Source organism: Anopheles arabiensis, chromosome 2 (genome assembly GCF_016920715.1).
Source record: "Anopheles arabiensis isolate DONGOLA chromosome 2, AaraD3, whole genome shotgun sequence".
Lineage (NCBI taxonomy): Eukaryota > Metazoa > Arthropoda > Insecta > Diptera > Culicidae > Anopheles > Anopheles arabiensis.
Genome location: NC_053517.1, coordinates 87,874,882 through 87,895,244, shown reverse-complemented (window position 1 = coordinate 87,895,244; position 20,363 = coordinate 87,874,882). Strand labels below are relative to the sequence as shown.

The 20,363-nt window shown below is 42.3% G+C and overlaps 1 protein-coding gene across 2 annotated transcripts in view; it reads left to right on the top strand.

The window, feature by feature from the left end:
* LOC120893592 (diacylglycerol kinase 1) overlaps window positions 1–20,363 on the top strand; it is an 82,518-nt gene that overhangs the window by 35,887 nt on the left and 26,268 nt on the right. For both annotated transcript variants that reach the window (XM_040295569.1, XM_040295568.1), the window contains exons 3-4: window positions 7,996–8,153; window positions 8,247–8,329. In XM_040295569.1, the coding sequence (XP_040151503.1) occupies window positions 8,081–8,153; window positions 8,247–8,329 (156 nt within the window). In that variant the 5' untranslated portion in view covers window positions 7,996–8,080. The remainder of the gene's footprint in view (window positions 1–7,995; window positions 8,154–8,246; window positions 8,330–20,363) is intronic.

Below are 20,363 nucleotides of genomic sequence, written 5' to 3'. Positions count from 1 at the left end.
TCACACCATCATCGCTGCGGCACTGTAGCAGCGTATGCAAATTGTGTTACAATCGACACCAAGCGCTACCGGTTTGCACTCATCGTGCGGCACACAGTCGTTGATTTACGTGTGCACGCTTCGTGGAGATGATTTACTTGAGACGATTGCGTCAAGCTGATGCTGTTGCTGCCGGCTACCCCCAAGGTAGTTTTGCTCTGTAGTCATTCATTATTCATCCGCGCAGCCTTTGAATGGCGTTCGGGGTAAGCATGTTGCTTGGGTTGGCAGTTTCGTCGATCTGGTGAAATGCTACGTTTCTTGTTTGTGAGAAATAGCGTCAACCAGACAAAAATCTACAACATGCCATTCTTTTTTGTGCATTATGTGAAAATTTTACTATGTTTTGTTCTGCGTACGTTAACTTTGGCTATTGCATCGTTATGATCATACTTAATTCACAGACAAGTTGTGTTCTATGATTCATGCTGGACAAGTTGTTATTTGAAAAACAGTCTGCCTGTTTCTGCATGGCTCTTTCTATTGGTGTGCTGAAGGAACAGTCGATCGCATTGTATGATGTCAGACACACTGCTGATGTCCGACTATTCATCTCGAGTTCTAACTCTTGTAATTTGCCTAATCCTTCTAAACTTTTGTAGTGACCGTTACGGCGTTAGACCAGTTCTAACCGTTCGATTCGCGTTAGACCAGTTCTAGCGATCTTCGCCTAGCAGGCAACAAATTATAATAGGTACGCCACCTGTCGCTGTGCACCTCAACCTTCCACTGAATCGAGTTAGGCCATGGTTTTCGCTTTGTTCCAATATTACACATATTCAATTACACTTCACGGCGCTTTACTCCTGGAAAGAGTATGAAATATTTATTTTGAAAAAGTAGCTTCTCACAGCTCCAGTTCCATTACCGGGGCACGTAAGTAGAGCGTTATTTAAATCATTCGCTGTCGTAAGCGTCGCATTGAGATGAATACTCAGAGTGATTCTTTGTTTTACTCGTATTGTAATATTTACTCCCAAGAATGAATTCGGACCCATACACTGGTGATCGTTTAAAAATACATCAACACATCCTAAATTTTGGCTACTGATTCGCGGCACGTGTCAATGAAAGAAACAAAAAAAAAAGACATAATAATCTCATTGTTATTCGTAGAGCTGTTGCTTTTTTCATTACATTTTATCTGACTATCCAGCAAACAAATAATCACATCCAATGCCGCTGCTACTTTCTGCCAATGCGATGATTCTTCCCACTGATTTTGCTTCGCATTCGTAGTTGTTTGGTCTAAAATTTCAAATGATTTGCTTACGACTCAGTAATTTGCAGTCTATTACAGGATGCAACCCATCCCATGTGTTAATCTCAGTCGTTTGGCTAACCTTTAGTGGGAAACCATCTTCACGAAAAAAATGGATCACGGGACCAAGAGGTTGTAATTCCACAACTTGTATCTAATAAACTTGTATCTATCTAATAAGAAGAAGTATCTAATAAACAAATTTAATATAACGTGATTTTTTTTATCTACGTCTGACCCATAAACTATATAAAGCCATACGATAATTCAACTTGATATTCAGAACGATCGATTCTTAATCGCTCCGACAAAGGAAACAAAACGAATCATTCTACAATCGATTAAACTTCGATTGTGCACCTCATCGCCCGTGTGAAGTAATCGGAACAACCATCAGAGGGCTAGGACTGCTCATACTTGTTCAACAACGATGCCCAGCCAACGTTTTGTAACCGCATAACCACCGAAACCCTTTATCTTCCACTGTCTTCACAGACTAGAGCGTGGTTTCAATAATCATAACCCCACCGAAAAAAAAGGAAAAAAAATCGCTTATTCTCACCTCCGACACTCCTACACCTCTACTATTTGTCCGAACAAACTGATGCTAGTTTTCGTTTGTACTTAAATGCAGCTTTTGCATCGGGGTAAAAGGGTACAGCGTGAAAAGCGAAATGAATGCGAAGGTTTCACGAACAAAAACAAAATACACAAGCAAAAGTACGAACTTACTCCGCACTTGGCAAGTCTGGCTGCTTGAACAATCGCTGGGCAAGGATGAACAAACCCTATGGAGACTGTCAATTTACGAGTTCATGAAATACGACCCATCCTCGATCGCGAGCACTGGCACGACGCGGTTAAACGACGCGGCCTCCGTTTGCCTCGCAAATGTAGACGCTTTCTGGTGGGCAGCACTGGTGAAAGCGAATGGAGCTGACTGGGAAAAAGTTTTTCGCTCATTTACATTCCAACCACAAAGCGGCATCCAATTTGCCACCTAGCAAACGAGCTTACAGTACGTGTGCGGGTATATGTGTGTGTATGAGTTGAGGACATAGAACGTGCCTAAAAGAGAACGTTTCGTACAACAATCAAGCGTTTTTATCGAAATTGTGTTAGTTGTATTTTGCAGTTATGTAATTATCTGATACGTTTTCGACATTCACTCAATAGAAATGTAAGTGTAAATAGGTTTAGTTTTAATCGGATTTATCTGTTTGGTCCATGTTTACACAGCACAAGGATAGTCAACTCATGTTGTTAAACGAAGAAAACCCATAGGTTTTGGTTCTACGTGATGTAACCGCCGCTTCGTAGTCACGTCGGATGTTTAGCTTGAAAGTCACTTTCCATATAAGATGTTTCAGCCGGGCTTATCGGGATATGTTTTACGCTTATTTCTATGTTTTTATGAACGGTTATCTAGATTATATAATTTGGTCATTACATGTCTTTAGTTTATGTTTGTGCTATATGCACACAAATGTGCAAAAATTATTTTTAAAAGTATTCATAGTCTGTACATTAAATGATTACTAAGCTATCAAATTTTTCTAGCATTTCCGCATTTTTCAGCAGCATTATTTCCGCTGGATAACTGTGACTTTTTTTTAGGTATCTACGTGTACCTCACACCACCGACGTCATCGTGTTGAAAATTCAATCACTTTGTGAAGATCATTTTTCAACAAGCACACCGACTTTCGACTACGAACCACGACCGGTATTCCGAAACGTCATCAGCACTGATACCAGCAGCATGGTTTGGACGTTTTCGTCAATCTCCGTCGTCATGCGGCATGATTATGTAACATTAATGAAAAATCAGATATTATCGGTTCAGAAAGCATTGCAGTACATCGATTATGTGTCTCGTACTTTCTTGTTACCGGTACCGGTTACGTTTTCTCCCGACCACGACCCGCCTCATCTCGCTGCTTGCCCGGAAGGAATATGCCCCATACATTTTTTTTATCAGCAGAGCTCGTTTTCGATCTTCGTCCCTCAATCGTCAGCAAAAGAGCAAATAGAATGATTTTTCAACCATCAATAATCAGCTAACATGACGCTCCTTCTACATCAAACTTTTTGGTTGAGTGAGAGTAAACCGACAGGGGGTCTATATCAAGACGAGCGACTATATTGGGGGAGAAACTGGGGTAGCAAAAATCGAGCATTGGTTCGGCTCATTTTACAAAATTGAATTATCTTCTTCCGAAAACGGCACAGAAAATGCAAATCACCCTGAGTCATTGGGTACGATCTGCTCCGTCTTCCGGTGGAGCGGTCTAGCAGACTGGTGGATCGAAATGGGTTTCCTCTAAAAATAGACGTGCACTAGGATTAGTAAAGTTTTCTCTGCCATACCAGCATTTCCTACCATCAGCGATAACGCAAGCAAATCAGCATCTTTAGGGCTGGAGGACGAACTTGCCGCTGACTGTTTGACTGTAGTGTGCAGTGGTGTAGAATCTAACTGAGTGACGAGTATAAATAGCATGACTTACAGGAAAGTAATCCTTGGGCACTGACATCAGCAGTGTTAACAAGTGATCACTTTCCCAAAGAATTACAAACCATAGATCTTAGTATGAATAATCTCACCGAGATTGATCTTTCCTATATACCAGTACACTCGCTACGGGTAATTCTCCAAAGTAACGCAATTGAACGGTTTGACCTGAATAACACGTCTCCGAACGTCACTACTCTAGAAATGGCATACAACCCGATCGACTGCTCCTTCAGCACACCACTAGAAAGAGCAATGAAACATGTGGATTGTGGGGAAAAAAACGGATATAGATGTAAAGTTACTAAGTGTAAATAAATCCAATAAAAAATGTGTTTTTTTATTGTATACTTACTTGTTCGTCAGGAGCCACAATCACTATTTAATCTTAACTTTCCTCGGAAATGTCCTAAGTTAATTGTAATGGTTATATTGACAACATTGCATTTCAACATTTCATATTCAGCATCTTTAGGGCTGGAGGACGAACTTGCCGCTGACTGTTTGACTGTAGTGTGCAGTGGTGTAGAATCTAACTGAGTGACGAGTATAAATAGCATGACTTACAGGAAAGTAATCCTTGGGCACACGAGATTCGTCAAAGCTAATGGAAAAAGGGTTCGACAATGATGTTGCTGTTTTTGAACATGGGTTTGAAGATGTAATGGCGTATTTATTGATTCTGTAACCGCATTCTATGGTATCACGCACACATATAGGCGAGGGATTTGCATATTATTCCATAGGTATCAGCTATCACCGTGCAAATAGAAAAAAAATAAATCTAAACTTCAACTATGTTAGCTGTACTTGTAAGCTTTGCTTTTCAATTATAGTTTATGACGTTTTAAACAGTTAAAGATACAAAAGTTTGGCTATAAATATGGTCATTTTTACCCTGTTATGGAATGTACTTGATTAGTCAACATTGGGTGCAGGTAAAATACAAAAATAGGCTTAATGCGTTTTTTCATTGTTGACAAAACAAAAATGTATTTTAATTCAAATTATTATCTCGAAGGTAAGAGCCATGTTAATGCGATATTGATTGCAGCTTAAGCCGTGCAGCTCACGATATAAACCACACCAACGCTTGCAAAACCTCAGTTAGTGTTGTTGTCAGTTTAAATTACCTTTGAAGAGAAGCATTCGCTTATCTACCTGTATTTTGTTTGATGGTTTAATAATATGTAAAATGCCAAAATCTATTAAGTGGAACCAGATTTGCAGAATGTTGTTGTTTCTTCTGTTCGTCACACACCTTGCAGCGTGCTTGAAAATTCGGTGCACTCAGACAGATTGTGTGATCGGAGAATATAGCTCGAATGCGGATTCCTTCGTCTACCGGTACTTTCCAAGCAGCATCCGTGAAGTAACCTATGAAAAGCTGCTGATCGAGAATGTCGATTCAACGTTCCTAAGTGAAGTCGCAAGCGTTGTGCACCATGTTAAGGTGGAGCATTCCAACAGACTGAAAAGAATGAAAGTACCAAACGCAGTTCTTCATTCGCTTCTCATATTGAGCACACGCCTTCACTTTATCAGCCTCGTCGAGAACCAATCGTTGACGGATTTAACCATTTCCAGTGCAAAGTTAACCCGAGTCCCGCCAACCATTAAAAATGTTCTCGCTCTGCGCAATGTGACGTTCATGATCTGCAAAATACGTACCGTCGATCTGGCCGACTTTTGCGACCATTCACTGTTGGTGAAGTTGGATTTGAATTCCAACCGTATCCGGTACGTCGTTAACACTGCTACGAGGCATTGCAGTTTGTACGATTCTCTTAAGTCTTTATTGCTGTACAGCAATTTGTTGACAACTATTAATCTGAATATGTTCAGCGCATTTCCACAACTGAGTTATTTAACGCTGAGAAACAACAAGATAAAGACACTGACTCATACATTTCGTCACAGTGCGCTGGAAAACATTAATTTAGGTATCAATGGGCTGGAGAAGGCAAATCTGTGTGACTGGTCTGTACCCAACCTATCAAGGCTGTCGTTTAGAAGAAACCAGTTAAAGAAACTTCCTTCGTGTATAACAATATTTACAAATCTTACCGTGCTCTCTGTTGCTGGTAACGGGTTAGCCAATTTCAGCATAGAAAGTTTAGTAGGATTAGACAAATTACAAGAGTTAGAACTGGAGATTAATAGTCTGACATCAGCAGTGTTAACAAGTGATCACTTTCCCAAAGAATTACAAACCATAGATCTTAGTATGAATAATCTCACCGAGATTGATCTTTCCTATATACCAGTACACTCGCTACGGGTAATTCTCCAAAGTAACGCAATTGAACGGTTTGACCTGAATAACACGTCTCCGAACGTCACTACTCTAGAAATGGCATACAACCCGATCGACTGCTCCTTCAGCACACCACTAGAAAGAGCAATGAAACATGTGGATTGTGGGGAAAAAAACGGATATAGATGTAAAGTTACTAAGTGTAAATAAATCCAATAAAAATGTGTTTTTTTATTGTATACTTACTTGTTCGCCAGGAGCCACAATCACTATTTAATCTTAACTTTCCTCGGAAATGTCCTAAGTTAATTGTAATGGTTATATTGACAACATTGCATTTCAACATTTCATATTATTTCATACGCACAAAACATTTTGAACTTTAAATTTAAACTGCAAAATAACTATAATTAGTCGAGTGGGTTTGAGCAATCCGATAGCACGTGCTGATAAAACGTATCTTCCGGAACTACGCTTCACATCAGCTGTGTCCTCCGGCATTATGTGCTCACAGTCATGCTCACGCTACACATCGCATTCCGTTCCAGCTTGGTAAGCAATCGCCTTTTCAAATAGCTTTCACGTCCACCTTTTTCCCTGCTAACTTGCATTAGAGCCATTTATCTCGCATCCGAAATCTGCCAGCCAGTGAACAATCTAGGGCTCTAAGCTAGATTCATAATTTTCCTAGTATTCATCACCGGCTTACACCTCAAGTTGCATGTGAATTTAATCAGCAATGTGCCCTACCATTCCTGCCAGTTGCGCTACTGCATGGTTTCGTCCCACACATTCGCCTGTTTTATGTAAGCACACACCGGCTGGCATGGTGATGGAATGCTAGGCAATAGTAATAAGCATAACGTCAGCGTGCAATCAATGCAATGGAAAGATAAATCGATCCGAGTGTGAACTGACGCGCGCTTGACCTCGATCACTATGCTGCCTTGCCTCACCGACGAGGCAATAGAATGCCACGGAGAGAAAGAAACAAGCATTCGCCGCTGCAACCGGGAGCTGCATCCTTTGCGGTATCGGGGACACAAAGCGGTTCAATTTTCCTGCCAACGTTTCCTGCACAATCATTCGGGCGAGAGTGTGTGTTCAGGTGGGTAAGGTAGCGACGAATCTTACTTTCGTGCCACTCACCCATCCGCCGACGTTGATGATGTTTGGCCAATGCATTCAAGACGTCGCAATCTACCATGGTTTGGTAGCGGAATTGCGCAAATCAGATGAGTTGGCAAATATTTATCCAACGAATCACTTTCTGCTGCCAGTGTGCCGCTTGCATCTAACGAACGGTTTTGATGGACTGTAAAATTGAAACGTTTCGAAACGGACGGGGTTTTTATGACCCACTGTATTTGCTGCATAATTAATGTAAACGAAAAGCACCGATTGTGTTTGGTACTTCTTGAGGCGCAATTTACGATGCACGTCTTGCGACTGTTTTTTATTACGACGACAAAATGAAGGGGTGTATGTATGGGTGGCGAGCAGTAGAATAAAATGAACGCAAATATTAAACTAGGAACCAAAAGTTCAAAAGTTCAACATTTTTAACAGGTTCTGGAAACTGGCTCAGTGTTAATAAAGCCGATGTGATGATTTGTTAGACAATATTAAATTAGGTATAATTATTCTTCTTTTGATCATTTTAGTATATTTTGACATTCAATGTGTTATTTAAAATCACTCAGATTTCACGAAAGCAATTCCAATTTCTTAGTTTATGGATTGTCGTTTTATTGGTCATCTTTTCATCTTTTGGGGCGGAGCAAGAATAATTTAATATGAGAGTTTTATCGATACAACCTGCCCAACCCTAGGGCATAAAAATAGAATAATCTATATTTACAATTCTACTCCAAACTATATCCATTGATTGTTATATATCTTTTGCATTTTTTTCCTTCATAGGTCACCACTGACGACTCCATCGTGCGCCCCGCCGAACGACTGTAAAAGTGTTCAGCACAAGACAACACGAGCGGCATCATACATAATGGCTTCCAACATACACAAATGGGAAAAGCTCTCACCAAGTGAATTCCAGCAGCTACAGGATCTAGCGTCATGTGAGTTATCGTCGATTCGTCTTCCCCCCTTTGCGTGCCCGCTTTACGCTACGGCCATATTTTCTATCCCCCCTTTCTCTTCCCTTCAAACAGACTCGACGAAAAAGCTGCAGAACGTGCTGCAAGAGTTCTGTTCGCCGGCCACACCGTCCGCCTCAAGGTTCCATCCAGATGGGGTAAGTGCGTACGCAGCGCCCCTGACCACTGGTTAGCTTTGAAGTAGTTTTCTTTCCTCCTCCTACTCCCCCTCCTCCCAAGTACCGGTCTCGTTTGGTTCAGTTTGCTTTTCCGCATCATCGCATCCCCGCTCCCGTGGGGCGTACCTGGTTGGCAAATTTTATTTCCGATGTATTTCCTTGCGCCAAAGCACTTTTATCGCCTGCTAACGATAGCTGCTAAAACCAGGGTGAGGATCGTAATTGAATTGGGCTAAATCAGATGGAAGTTATGGGCGGCAGCACCTGGCAGATGGTGCCAGGCAGACCCTACCCGTGCGGTCTCGTGCAAGATGATCGGGAACAAGAAAAATCACGCCCGCTTAGCAAAGCGAACGATTTCTTCCCTTTTTCCCATCAGCATCATCACGAGAGCAAATTTGGTTTTAATATTGATTGGGGTTTTTTTTGCATTGATTTTCGCTTTACGGTTACGTACGTTCGCACGGTACGATCGCTTTCGATTATGCCCGGTGACGCAAATTCACGCAGCAGCAGCATGGCAGCAGAGATATACTTGCCCGCGGAAAGAAAAGGTGCCTGAGTCCTTTTTTCCCATTCACGAGCGTCGAGCTGTTGGCTTCGGGTCTCTAGGAACATGATCTTCTTCACTGCCGCGCTCCAAGCACGTTGACGAAGGATGGCTCATAAATCTGCCAACGGGCCGTGGCTTCCCATGAATCGTGCCGCTTAAAGTTTTATCCCCCCAATATCCGAAAGGGTATGGATTTAAAGTCTCCAACGAGGAGCCGGCCGGTTGGATAATAATGGCCAATCATCACCCGGCTATAAAATGCATCAAATGGGCGGAAGGGATTAAAAGACGAGGACGACGATGCGAGGGTTCTGGAGGGAGATGAAATTCGGCTGCCCCCGGATATCAATATCAGAGCTCAACTGTCCACAGAACAACGGGATGACGTTCGTTTCTATCGGCGTTCGTTTGGCCCGGGTTAGGTTTCCTGTCCCATGTGGTTCACCACGCTCTAACCACTGACCAAGGTTGCCAACCTCGTTCTGCCGCTGGGATTAGTATCGGGATTATGTGAACGAGGATTGCTTTGACCTTTCCAACGATTAGTATCCGGCTATCCCCGGTCCCCCGGCAAGCGATCATTGGCAAGAGTTTTTGAATCGGCCGATAACCACATGAAACCCCGGTCGGTGGAGTAATAAATGAGCCCGCCATTAATCTCGGAATAGGCAATCGGTCGAAAATTCATTTAACGGAACGGTCTGTTACGTACTGTTGGGTTGCCTTCCTGTGGGGTGTAGCTTTGTACTAAAGCTTTGAAAAGGGGTGATTTTGGGGTTATATTAAATTGTGCATCTTTCTCGGTAAAAGGGTAAATGCCGAAAAAAGGTTTTTTAAACAGAATATTATAAAGTAATCATTACGCTTGGAAGATTGAATTCCTTGTATTTTTTATGGACCATCTTATTTGCATATTTAGACATTGTTTTATGATTGTTTCTTTACCTGAACAGTTTATTTAATGTGATTGACTACTAAACCTTTTCCAATAAACCCAACGAAACATTGCAAGTAAGTGACACTGACATCCAACGCAAAACAACACACTGAAATGGGTTCGGAAGGAAGCCGCGTGTGAAACACGAGCATAGCCATTCCAGTTTCCCTTGTTAAATCCATTGTAAAATTGGGCCGCCTCTAATTTGACAATATCCGTCAAAAGGAACACGCCGAAGAGATGCTCATCTACGTTGAAGACACTCGACACTCTGGTGTTATCCACACCTTCGCCGGCGTCGGGTGGATTTGAACGGCCGTAGACACAAGCAGGCAAGCACACAATCGTGTGATTTTGTGCACCGTTGAACGAAATAAACGACGTGTCGAAAGTGGATACCTGCTTGCGAGGAGCAATATTTGCATCCCTCCGGCGCTAGCTAAACGATAGCGAAATCCTGTTTACCTGCGCCGTTCCAGGCACTGCCAGACGACATTCAAGCTCGTTTCGCCGGCCCGGCTCGGCTAGGAGCTAGCAGCTTCATCAATCGTAAGAAGAAAAATGATCCGCAGCTACTCTGTTTCTCCAGGAAAGCGCCCGGGCTGTTTGCTGGTGTTGACGAGAACGTGTTGACGAGATCCGGCGAGGTAGAACACCTGGGGGAAACGATATCGCGAAGAATCACTGTCAGCACCTGGCGTCATGTTTTCTCTCCTGGGCACCCTTTGCAGCACGGTGGGAAAAGGTGTTTTCGATGTCTCGAGCAACAATTTCTTGTCAGATTTCACGTTTTATTGTTTTCCATCTTGCATTCACTTCTCATAGCGCATGGGAGCTTCATGTCGAGGGAACGATCCTAGGGAAATATGGTGCTTTCAAAGTGTGGTTTACTTATCAATTTGTTCTCCACTTTTTGGGCCGGTCTGTTTTTGGGGGGGGGGGGGAAGCATTACTCATTGTCTTTTCTTTTTCGGGATCTCTCCTTGAATGTAATTCAATTTGTGCTACTTTAAATTGTGCGCTTAGCCTTCAGCGGCTCCCTCTGGTGCAACAAATATAGCCTAACATAACGAAATAAAACACAACATCCTTCTTGCAGTGAGTTCAAGTGGAAATGTTGAGTGTTTGTATGTGTCTGTGTGTTTTGGGTTCGCATTTATTTCTGGTCGGTTGGTTAACCGAACAGGACATTTATGATGTGCGGTAAATCATGCTAAAACCAAACACTATAACGTCCTGCAGCAGGAAATGTTTGTAGTAGTAAAACTATTTTTACACGTTGTTATTCTTGCGTACACAGTTTCTTTGTTGCGTAAAAGCAGGCGTATTCCGGTCCGGTTTTATTGTCGCATTATTATTGCTCGCAGCGAACGCAGTGTACGGACAGTTATGGAATAATTTATTCCTATTTACCGCCCGCAGTTTGAAGTCATATTTTACTTTTCGGGTGGCTGCGTGCCGTGCATAAACTGTAAAAGGTGCGTGAAAAAGGGTTTAGGTCACTTTTGTGTCCGAAAGCAAAAAAAAGCTTAAGGCTTTAAGAATGAATTATGGCTTTGGAGCTGAAGCGCAAGTAATTCTAGGTGATAGATTTCTCAAAAATTGAATTAAAGCAGTCACATCTCACAGAAAGTAAAAAATATATAACATTTCAATATGTTGTTAAGTAGTTTTTCTAGCATAGAAACATATTTGTTTTGCTGATAAGTGAATATTCGACTTACTTCGTGTCGAAAATCCCGTACACTCGTACTGCTGTGCCATTCTTTGACGGCACCACCACGATTTTAAGGTATCAATTTAGAGTCTTCTTCTTCTTCTTCTTTTGGCTCAACAACCGATGTCGGTCAAGGCCTGCCTGTACCCACTTGTGGGCTTGGCTTTCAGTGACTAATTGATTCCCCCCATAGCAGGATAGTCAGTCCTACGTATGGCGGCGCGGTCTATTTGGGGATTGAACCCATGACGGGCATGTTGTTAAGTCGTACGAGTTGACGGCTGTACTACGAGACCAGCTGTCTAGAGTCTAAGATTTTAAAATAATAAGTGGTAACAACAAGGCGTTTGCATAATGTTTGATTTACCACCTATTTATATTTTTTCCACAAAATACATTTATAACCATTTATTTAGACATCAGACGTTATAAAACTCGTTAACTAACCACCAATTTTGGTTTAGGTCGAATGCAAATTCAAACCAAAAATGGGCAATACCAATATCACTTTGCATTCGCTCCACCTCCCAATCACACATCCTAAATCTACATGCTGTCCGTCGGATGCATCGGTAGACAGCTAGCCCAAAAGTAGAATAAAGCCTGTGACACTGAAACGAAGCAGAGTAAAGGAACAATAATCAAACACCCCAGACAAAAGGACAGGCAAATGTTCTTTTCGGCTCTTTCCGAAGATTTTCACAGACTTTTCACTCCCTCCCGAATTTGCACCCATGCGTAACAATCGCCTTACTCCTGCTCAAACACAGCCAGAGCAAAAGAACCTCAAAATGGCAATGGTTTGGTCTAGTGGCACCAGAGGGTGACTTAGTCGAACATTGTCCTCCACCCATCCCACCGGTGCAGAGTGGCAGTGAAGTCGTTAAAGGCGGATGGTTTGTTTTTCGTTTAAGTTAAATAAGATTAAATTGAATTGTAACTAGATGACAGCAACAAAGTAAGCTTAGGAGGGTGACATTTGTTTCCACTCTGGAGCGCTTTTTGGGCACGCATAAATCTGTCGTTTAGATTGTTGTGTTAGGCAAACGATTGCAGATGTTAGGTAAGACAGCTTGCAGCTTGAAATAGGGAAAGCAAATTGCTTTAAAAACAGTATTGTTTTCGTTTCGATTTTTGTTTTTTGTTCCCTTTAAGGATTGTGATTTAAGAGTTTCTTCAATATTGGTTGTTTGTGCAAAGTGTCGTGTGACTCAAAAAAAACAGTTTAAGTATGTAGTATGTAAGCACTAATGTGCAGACGATTGATCAATAGGAAATACGTATTATTAAGTAATATCTAATTCAATCTGCAAAACGATTATCGTTCATAACATGATTACCTCTAAAGGTGTTTAACTCGCAATATCTGTTGAAATCCCCAATCTTAAGTCAACAAGCTTCTGTTTAAGCCCTTAACAAAGCCTATTATCAGGGACGGGGGTTAGTAAAATTGGAAAATCTTGTCCCTTATCCAAGACAAGTTACGCTTCCTTTGCTAAGTGTCTGAGAACACCACGGCAATGAATATTGATGAGCGGTACGCGGAGGACTTCGTTCCTGCCAGCGTCACATTTATTTCTTCTTCAGAAACTCTCCCCCAAAAAAAGAGCTACCGAATAGCTTACAGCCAGCCACGATACCACTCGCCCAAAGGGAAAACCTCAAGAGCTTGTGAAACCCGGATAAAACACCACAACAAGGCAGCCACGTGTAGAACTTAACAACATTCTCAAAATCAAAACTCTTAACCAACAATGGCAAGTAACGCTTACTTTTTTCTTTCACGTCGAAACTTGGTACGAGCGTCTTCGATTACATGGTGAGGCGAGAATGAGGCAAACCGTAACCTTGGAGCGTGAAAAACTTCCGGTACGGGTTTTGCATCGCAAGGGATCGACGCACTCTGAAGAGTGGGGGAGTTTTGTCGTAGATTCTGGTAGCTTTCGCTTTCAATCGGCTGTTTTTTGCAAAAAGTTTCCCCTTTCTAGACTGCGGCTAAAGAAGGTGTTGCAAATTGAAAAACAAAAAAAAAAAAAATGGCACACCGATCGAAGAAAATGCTCCCACAGCCCCACCTACAGGAGCGATAAATACTCCGTCTCGAAACGTTTCATTGTTCCAGCGGAGCAGAAAGTTCCGCCCAGGGCTCACTTTGTCTTGCAATCGATGTGGTTTTCTTTTGCCTCGACAAAACTTTCACATCAGCCGCTGCTTAAATGGTTCACGATTCGGGTTCTAGGTATGGTATTGATAATCAGCAGCTCGTTTAAAACGGAGGCTATCGGGAGGGTAGTAATAAGTTGCCAGCGACAAAGCAAACACTCCGTCAGCCATAATGCGGAATTCAGCGACAGTTAGAGTGCGATCTTGGGCCATTTGCACATAACGTCTCAGACGTCTTGAATATTTTATTCAAATTAGCGATCTGATCACAAAACTTTCTTCCCGCATCCGTCGTGCTTTGCCTTTCACGTTATACCCCGCAACAGCACGTAGGTGAGATATTTCAGCACCTAATTATTTTTACACCCACCGTTTCTATTTCCACCTGTCACGCAGAGTAGCTTTTGCAGCGAATTTTTTGCTCTCCCTGGTGGAGGATTAACGATTAACGGGTGTGTGGGGGGATTAGAAAACTTCTGCTTCTTTGGGACTGCCTGACGCGTATTTATAGCGTAATAAAAAGCGTCAGTTTGTTAGTGTCGTGTTAACTTGTCGATGCAAAAACTAATTAAATGTTGCTCTTTTTGCGATGTAGGTTGGTTACGTCATAGTTTGTCACTGAGCTGTGCTAACGAATTTAGCTAACGATTTTATTTTGCTGACAAAAACATTGTTTCCCATTTCCCGTAACAAAAACCTTTCCCAAGTTGACTTAAATTGATTTTCTTTCTAAGCTAGCTTGGTTGTCCAAGTAAATTACATGTCGTATAATCCTATTTTATGTTACGAGAAGTGACTCCATGCAATACCAGTAAACATTAGTTACAATTTCAAAATTCAAATTTAGTTCAAGTACCTGCATTATTCGTCGAGGAACTGCGGCACTGCTTGGCTCACTTAGTACGGAAGGTCTCATGAACATTGAATTACGTTTATGACAAAAACAATTAAGATACAAAGATAAAGACCCAACTCAACAAGACATTTTTAAGCAAAAAAAATATATAAAATTATTTAAACATTAATTAAACAATGTAGAATGTACAGCCCTCTAATGAATATGATCAGGTTTGCTGTAACCTTCCCGGTACGTTATCATTTCTTCTCCCATAGAAAAGTCATCCATTAATTCGACTAAGAATTCACTATCGATATGAAAATAAATAACTATTCTATAAATCCTCTAAATAAAGGTTTCGTTAGTCAAAATGTGATGAGAACATCAAACTTCAAACCATACCGTCTGTCTTAAGTGTTGCATAGAATTCGCCTTCCTTTACAATTTACCGCCTTTTCCTAGTACCCTGGACAGAGACATCTTAAGCACTCCTACTGTAGTGAATGCAGTTTCATTGTGCTTAAAATACGCGGCAGATAGCAAATTGCAAAAATTTTATAGGAATGTGGTTCAAAATGTGTTCCCACGCTTTGGGGACTGCAGCAACGAGAGTCGGGGTGTATTCAGTCTCTAAATTCCTCAGCAAATACTCTCGACTGAGTTACAGTTCCTTGGAAGCTTCTAGGTCAAAGGATGCAAATTGCGGCACGGTTCAAAGCACGTGCACTCCTGGGTCCTGCACCAGTTGCTTCCTGCATATAAGCACGTGAAATACCAACGTGCAGAAAGCAAAGATTCTTCCCAAAATATGTTTGCCCTCAAGCAACGCACGGCATTCACGCATTGGGAACCGCGTCGTACAATGATCGCTTTAATGCATTAATGTTGCTCTCAAAAGCAACAGTCTCCAAAGTAGAGCGTGAACTTAAAGATATACCATTAAAAAAGCAGCAAAAAATATAAAAAAAATGATCAAGTTCATCCAAAATTTTCGCGCTCCTCCAGTACACGCATCTTGGAACTAATCAAATTTGCAACTTCAAGCACGGCAAAGCATCGCTCCTCCTGTGTGTTTGACCTTAAATTTCCATGGCACCGTTTTTCGTGGAATGCCTGCATTCACTTAGAAACAGACTGCCTGAGGGGGAAGAACTGCTTTGCAAAACAATCTAATGAGCTTCCGCTACAAATTCCCGGTGTTCATTTCCCGAAGGAAAAGTTTACGAAGCGCACCAGCAGCCGGGTGTTCGTTCGGCGTGGGCGAGAATCACTCTGCCGTGGGTATTGCGATGAGTTGTTGATATTGGTTTTAATAAAGTTGTCAGCTCGTTACGGGCACTAGGTGTGCGTAACTTTGAGGCAGTTGAAATTCGAAACGCTACAAAACAATTTCGCCTGAAAGCGCCCGAAAATGTGTACGGGTGTGTGTATTCGTCTTTCGGAAAGAATAACATTTTGCCCTCGTTAGTGTAAAAGGTTGTATTCATGCCGCAGGCGGTTTGATTGTAACTTTCAAATTGTAGCAGCTTTAACCACTGTTTTCAGCTTGTAAATGACACGTGCAAATTGAATTGAAGTGCTCCGTTTTCCTACACATTATTTACCTTAAGTTATAAGTTTTCAAACATTGTAAAGCTCATCTTGCACATAGTTATGTCGACTCGGTTTACATACACATAGTTTTGTAATTATGTGTTTGGATTATCACAAGTTTTGATTCAATTTGGAATCGACTAACCCCTTCCCTCACCCAAACCGGGCCACTGCCAACCTTCAGCTCGATTGAACCCAATCACAGGAATTACATTTTTATTACTAACCAGCACCAGCGGAGCAGCCCCCACTGCGCCTTCCCACAGCCAAAGGTGACGACAGCCGCATGTAAAGCAACACGTACGTGCTTTGGATCGTGTGCGTACGTGTAAGGGAAGGAAAATACGTTCCAAACACAGAAGATTATCCTTGTCGGCACCGATATTCGAGGCACGCGTTAGCATTCGAACACTAACAGCAACATCGAACTGTATTTTGAAGGGCTTACCGATAAACGGTACACGAAACTGATTTCGATTTCGACTGCGATATGGTGTCATGGCAGGGTAAACGAAATTATCGATATTTGCACTGGTAGCAACTATCAAATCATCTACCAAACAGTATCTTAAAACACATTTTCTAAATTGTTTATGATTACCGACGTGTGTATGGTTAGGAAAGGGCGCTCGTATACAAATGTATGGAAGATACGTTACTAAACTGTGTAAAATGGTGAGTTGCTCAGGAAGCTTTGATATAATTCCATTTAAGCCACGTAGGTGCTTATGATGCAAGGCACGTATTAGGCGTCAATCTGCTGTTTATTGCCAATGTATGTTTATTTACGTCCTCAATATTTTTCCCGACCCTTCCATAAGGCATACTTACTACAGAATTGCAAACCATATTACACTGTTCCCTGCTTTTAATCGTTTAACGCTAGAAGAACGTATCCTATAAGCTTCATAATATGCTCGACTCTCGATAACAATTCCTTTACATACAACCATTGCAACGCCATGGGCAACTAAATTGAAGCACTTGGATAATTTTCACATTTTCTACCAAAAACATCAAGGAGAGGAATTAACACTCAACTGGTTTGCTTGTGCCAACTCTACTGCTTGACCACGTGCACATTAACAAGCTCATACATAACACACAATTTACGTAGCAAATGGGGCACCGGGATACAAAGCTTGTGCATCGTGTTTATTGTTTTGATTAGGTTAAATAGTATGAAACATAACGAAAACTTTTGAATAGCAGTACATCGGATAATACCTGCACTGGTTGAACAAGCATAAGTGGGTAAATGGTTCCGGCTGATCTCGCTCGAAAGCACAAAGCAAATTACGGTCTGTCTGCCCTTCGTTGAAGTGGAAGCTTGGAATCCGTAGAGTTGTAGCCGGAGAAGATTAAAATCAGTTACGGAATAAGATGAATTATTAATCCTGTTGTATAAGAACCAAATCCAAAAATTGCTATAGTAAGCCTAATCTTCTAGTAGCTAAAGTGGAAGTATCTTTATGCATTCTAACTCATTTTTATGTGTTTATTGAAAAGCATTTTGCTTGCTCTGCTCATTTATTATGCCAACCATCTATCTTCACAATGTTTTTGCTTATTATGCGGCATCAGTATGGCATCATCGCAATCTATTAAATTATCTGCGACATAACAGTGCACGATTTGTTACGTCTTGTTAACATAATAGCGAATCATGAAACGTACGAAAGGATTACATTGATTCGCGTGGAAAATTTCGACGAAAAGAGTTAATAACATTTTTCCACATGGTGAGCGTTTTGAAGCGAAACACAATGTACACCAAATACGCAAATACGCAAATGATCATCTTCCCAGGAAAACGTACACCTTTTCCGCAACATCGCTAGCAATCGTTTGGCGCAAACCTCGACTCAGTACACAGCTTGTGTTTTTCATACTAGCTCACCCGTACCGACACCATGTGTACACGACCATTGTATCGAAACTCTTCACCTTTACGTTGTTTTCCCACCCTGCTGTTTGTTCCATTTTTTTCCAGTGCAGCAGCTGAAAAAAAATACCTCCGAACCTCCAACCCGACCAACCAACAACGACGAAATGGAAACCATCAAAGTAGAACGAAATTTGCGAAATTGTCATGACATTCCACTCTCGGGAATTGGATTATTATTGCTCGGGGAGTTCGGGGAGTTTCCGGCATTCGGCATTTGGGATCGGTAGCAGCTTTTCGGACGCTTTCGCACAACAACTGCGATGCGACATTTTATTTCCATCCACAACTGCCACAGTTAGAGCTAACGTGTTGTTGTCTGTTTTCGCTTTTCGTTTTCGTCGTTGTCATTGTCCAGCTGATACACATGGTAGGGAAATTAAAAATATATATTCAAATTTTTCCATAATTGTCTGTCAACTGCGAGCAGCGTTCACAGTTGAGTGGATCCCTGCATGCGTGCGTGCATGCAGCTCCACACTTGAACGGAACTCTCCATGGCTTCATTAACGAGATTGCACAAAATGGATTAAATTTTTGAAAACCTTCCTGTTTTTTTTTCTTACCCCATTTTAACTGGTCAATCCGAACACACCGCGATGATGCGATAGCGCACGAAATAAAATCCCCATTTGCATCGTTCCGACGATCATGAAAATGGCGAGGTTACGGTCGTCTGAACTCGTCCCCCAAAAACCCGCACACCATGCGAAAAACAATTTTCAACTGCTGTCCTTTATTAGCCCCATAAAAACGCAAAACTTTCCCATTCTTCCCGTCGTTGCAAAACACTATCGGCTAGTGGATGCGAAACCAATGGGAAAGCACCCCAGGGGGGGGGGCATATTGTAGCCGTGCAGTTTGCTTTCTGCTAAACGTCGGCTCGCACCGATCGATGCCACAAGTTAGCGTCTCCGGGTTTTGGACTGTCGCCAAAAAACGATGACGTCAGAGGGTGCAATTTTATTGCAGTGCCGGACGGAACTGCAACGTGGATGGCACCGGAATGACGTCAACGCAAAATGGGGCGGAAGGTAGGTGAGGGCAACTCTTGAATTTGAAAATGCCTGCTAACCATCTGTTGGATAGCAACGTCATCACCCGACGGCGGGGGCACAATTGTTGATGATCCCCGGTTGGTTTTGTTCGTGTGGTTTTATTGTTTGCCTACTATGAGGGGGGGTGGCTGTCCGGGAAGGTTGGGTCGAAAGGATTAGTCGCAACAGATTCGAAGGCCACACACACACACACACACACACACACACGGCGGTCAAACATCGTCTGCTACTGGTGTACCGTTGAATGCTGAAAGACAATGTCCAGGGGTGAGGGTAGCGTATTTTATGGATTCGAAACCATTAACAATTCATTGTGGTTCCAGCTTTCCAGACTGTCGGGGCTGCGTGCCGGTCGATAGTCGTGGGTTCAGCAAAGGAAAGTTTGCGTTCGGAACGCTTTAAAAGCATTTTGTCGCTCCCCGCCGTACGACGCAGCAAGTTAGAAAGTTTTTTATTAATTACAATTTTTAAGCGCTGGAAAGCATTTTCAGACTCTACGAGCGCTAGAACGGGAATACTTCATAATGAGTAAATGATGGGAAACCTATTGCTTCTCTACATAATATCAATTCATCTACCAAAGTATCTAACCACTCTGTGTCTCTCTGTCTCCATCTCTGTGTCTTTGCGAACAGTTCGAAAACATCTGGTTCAAGATCTGTAGAAATAAATCTAATAAATCCTGCATTATGGAATCAACATTTGTCCTTTTCTGAGCAGAAACTAATAAATAACTGCTACATTCCACCAGCAAAATATTGTCAATCAATCTAGCGCTACACAACGAACCCGGAAACCCGCCGCAATCATTGTACCACGTACGCGTGTACGACCGCCGGGTCCCTCAGATGGATAATGTCCTGGGAATTTTACTTCTCCTTTTTTTCACTAATCCTACCTGATACATTATGACGCTGGTACACAAATTGTTATGCCGTTGGGCGAACAAAAATAACAACAGCAAAAAGGACGATTCACCCGCCCGGGTGCCATCTCCAGCATCGGCCGTCAATCCGTACGGCGCTCCCGTGTGACAGCGCCCACGAGAAAGGTTGCCGCGTTGACTTCAAACGTAACGTAAACTTCGCTCCCTCCCGGGCCCAGTGGTCACAGAACGAGAGTGGTGCTCGTGTACCGTGCCAATACCCGCCCGAGATGGTACTTTCAGCAACACAAACAACATCCTCTCGTTCGCTCCTGCCCGCCCCG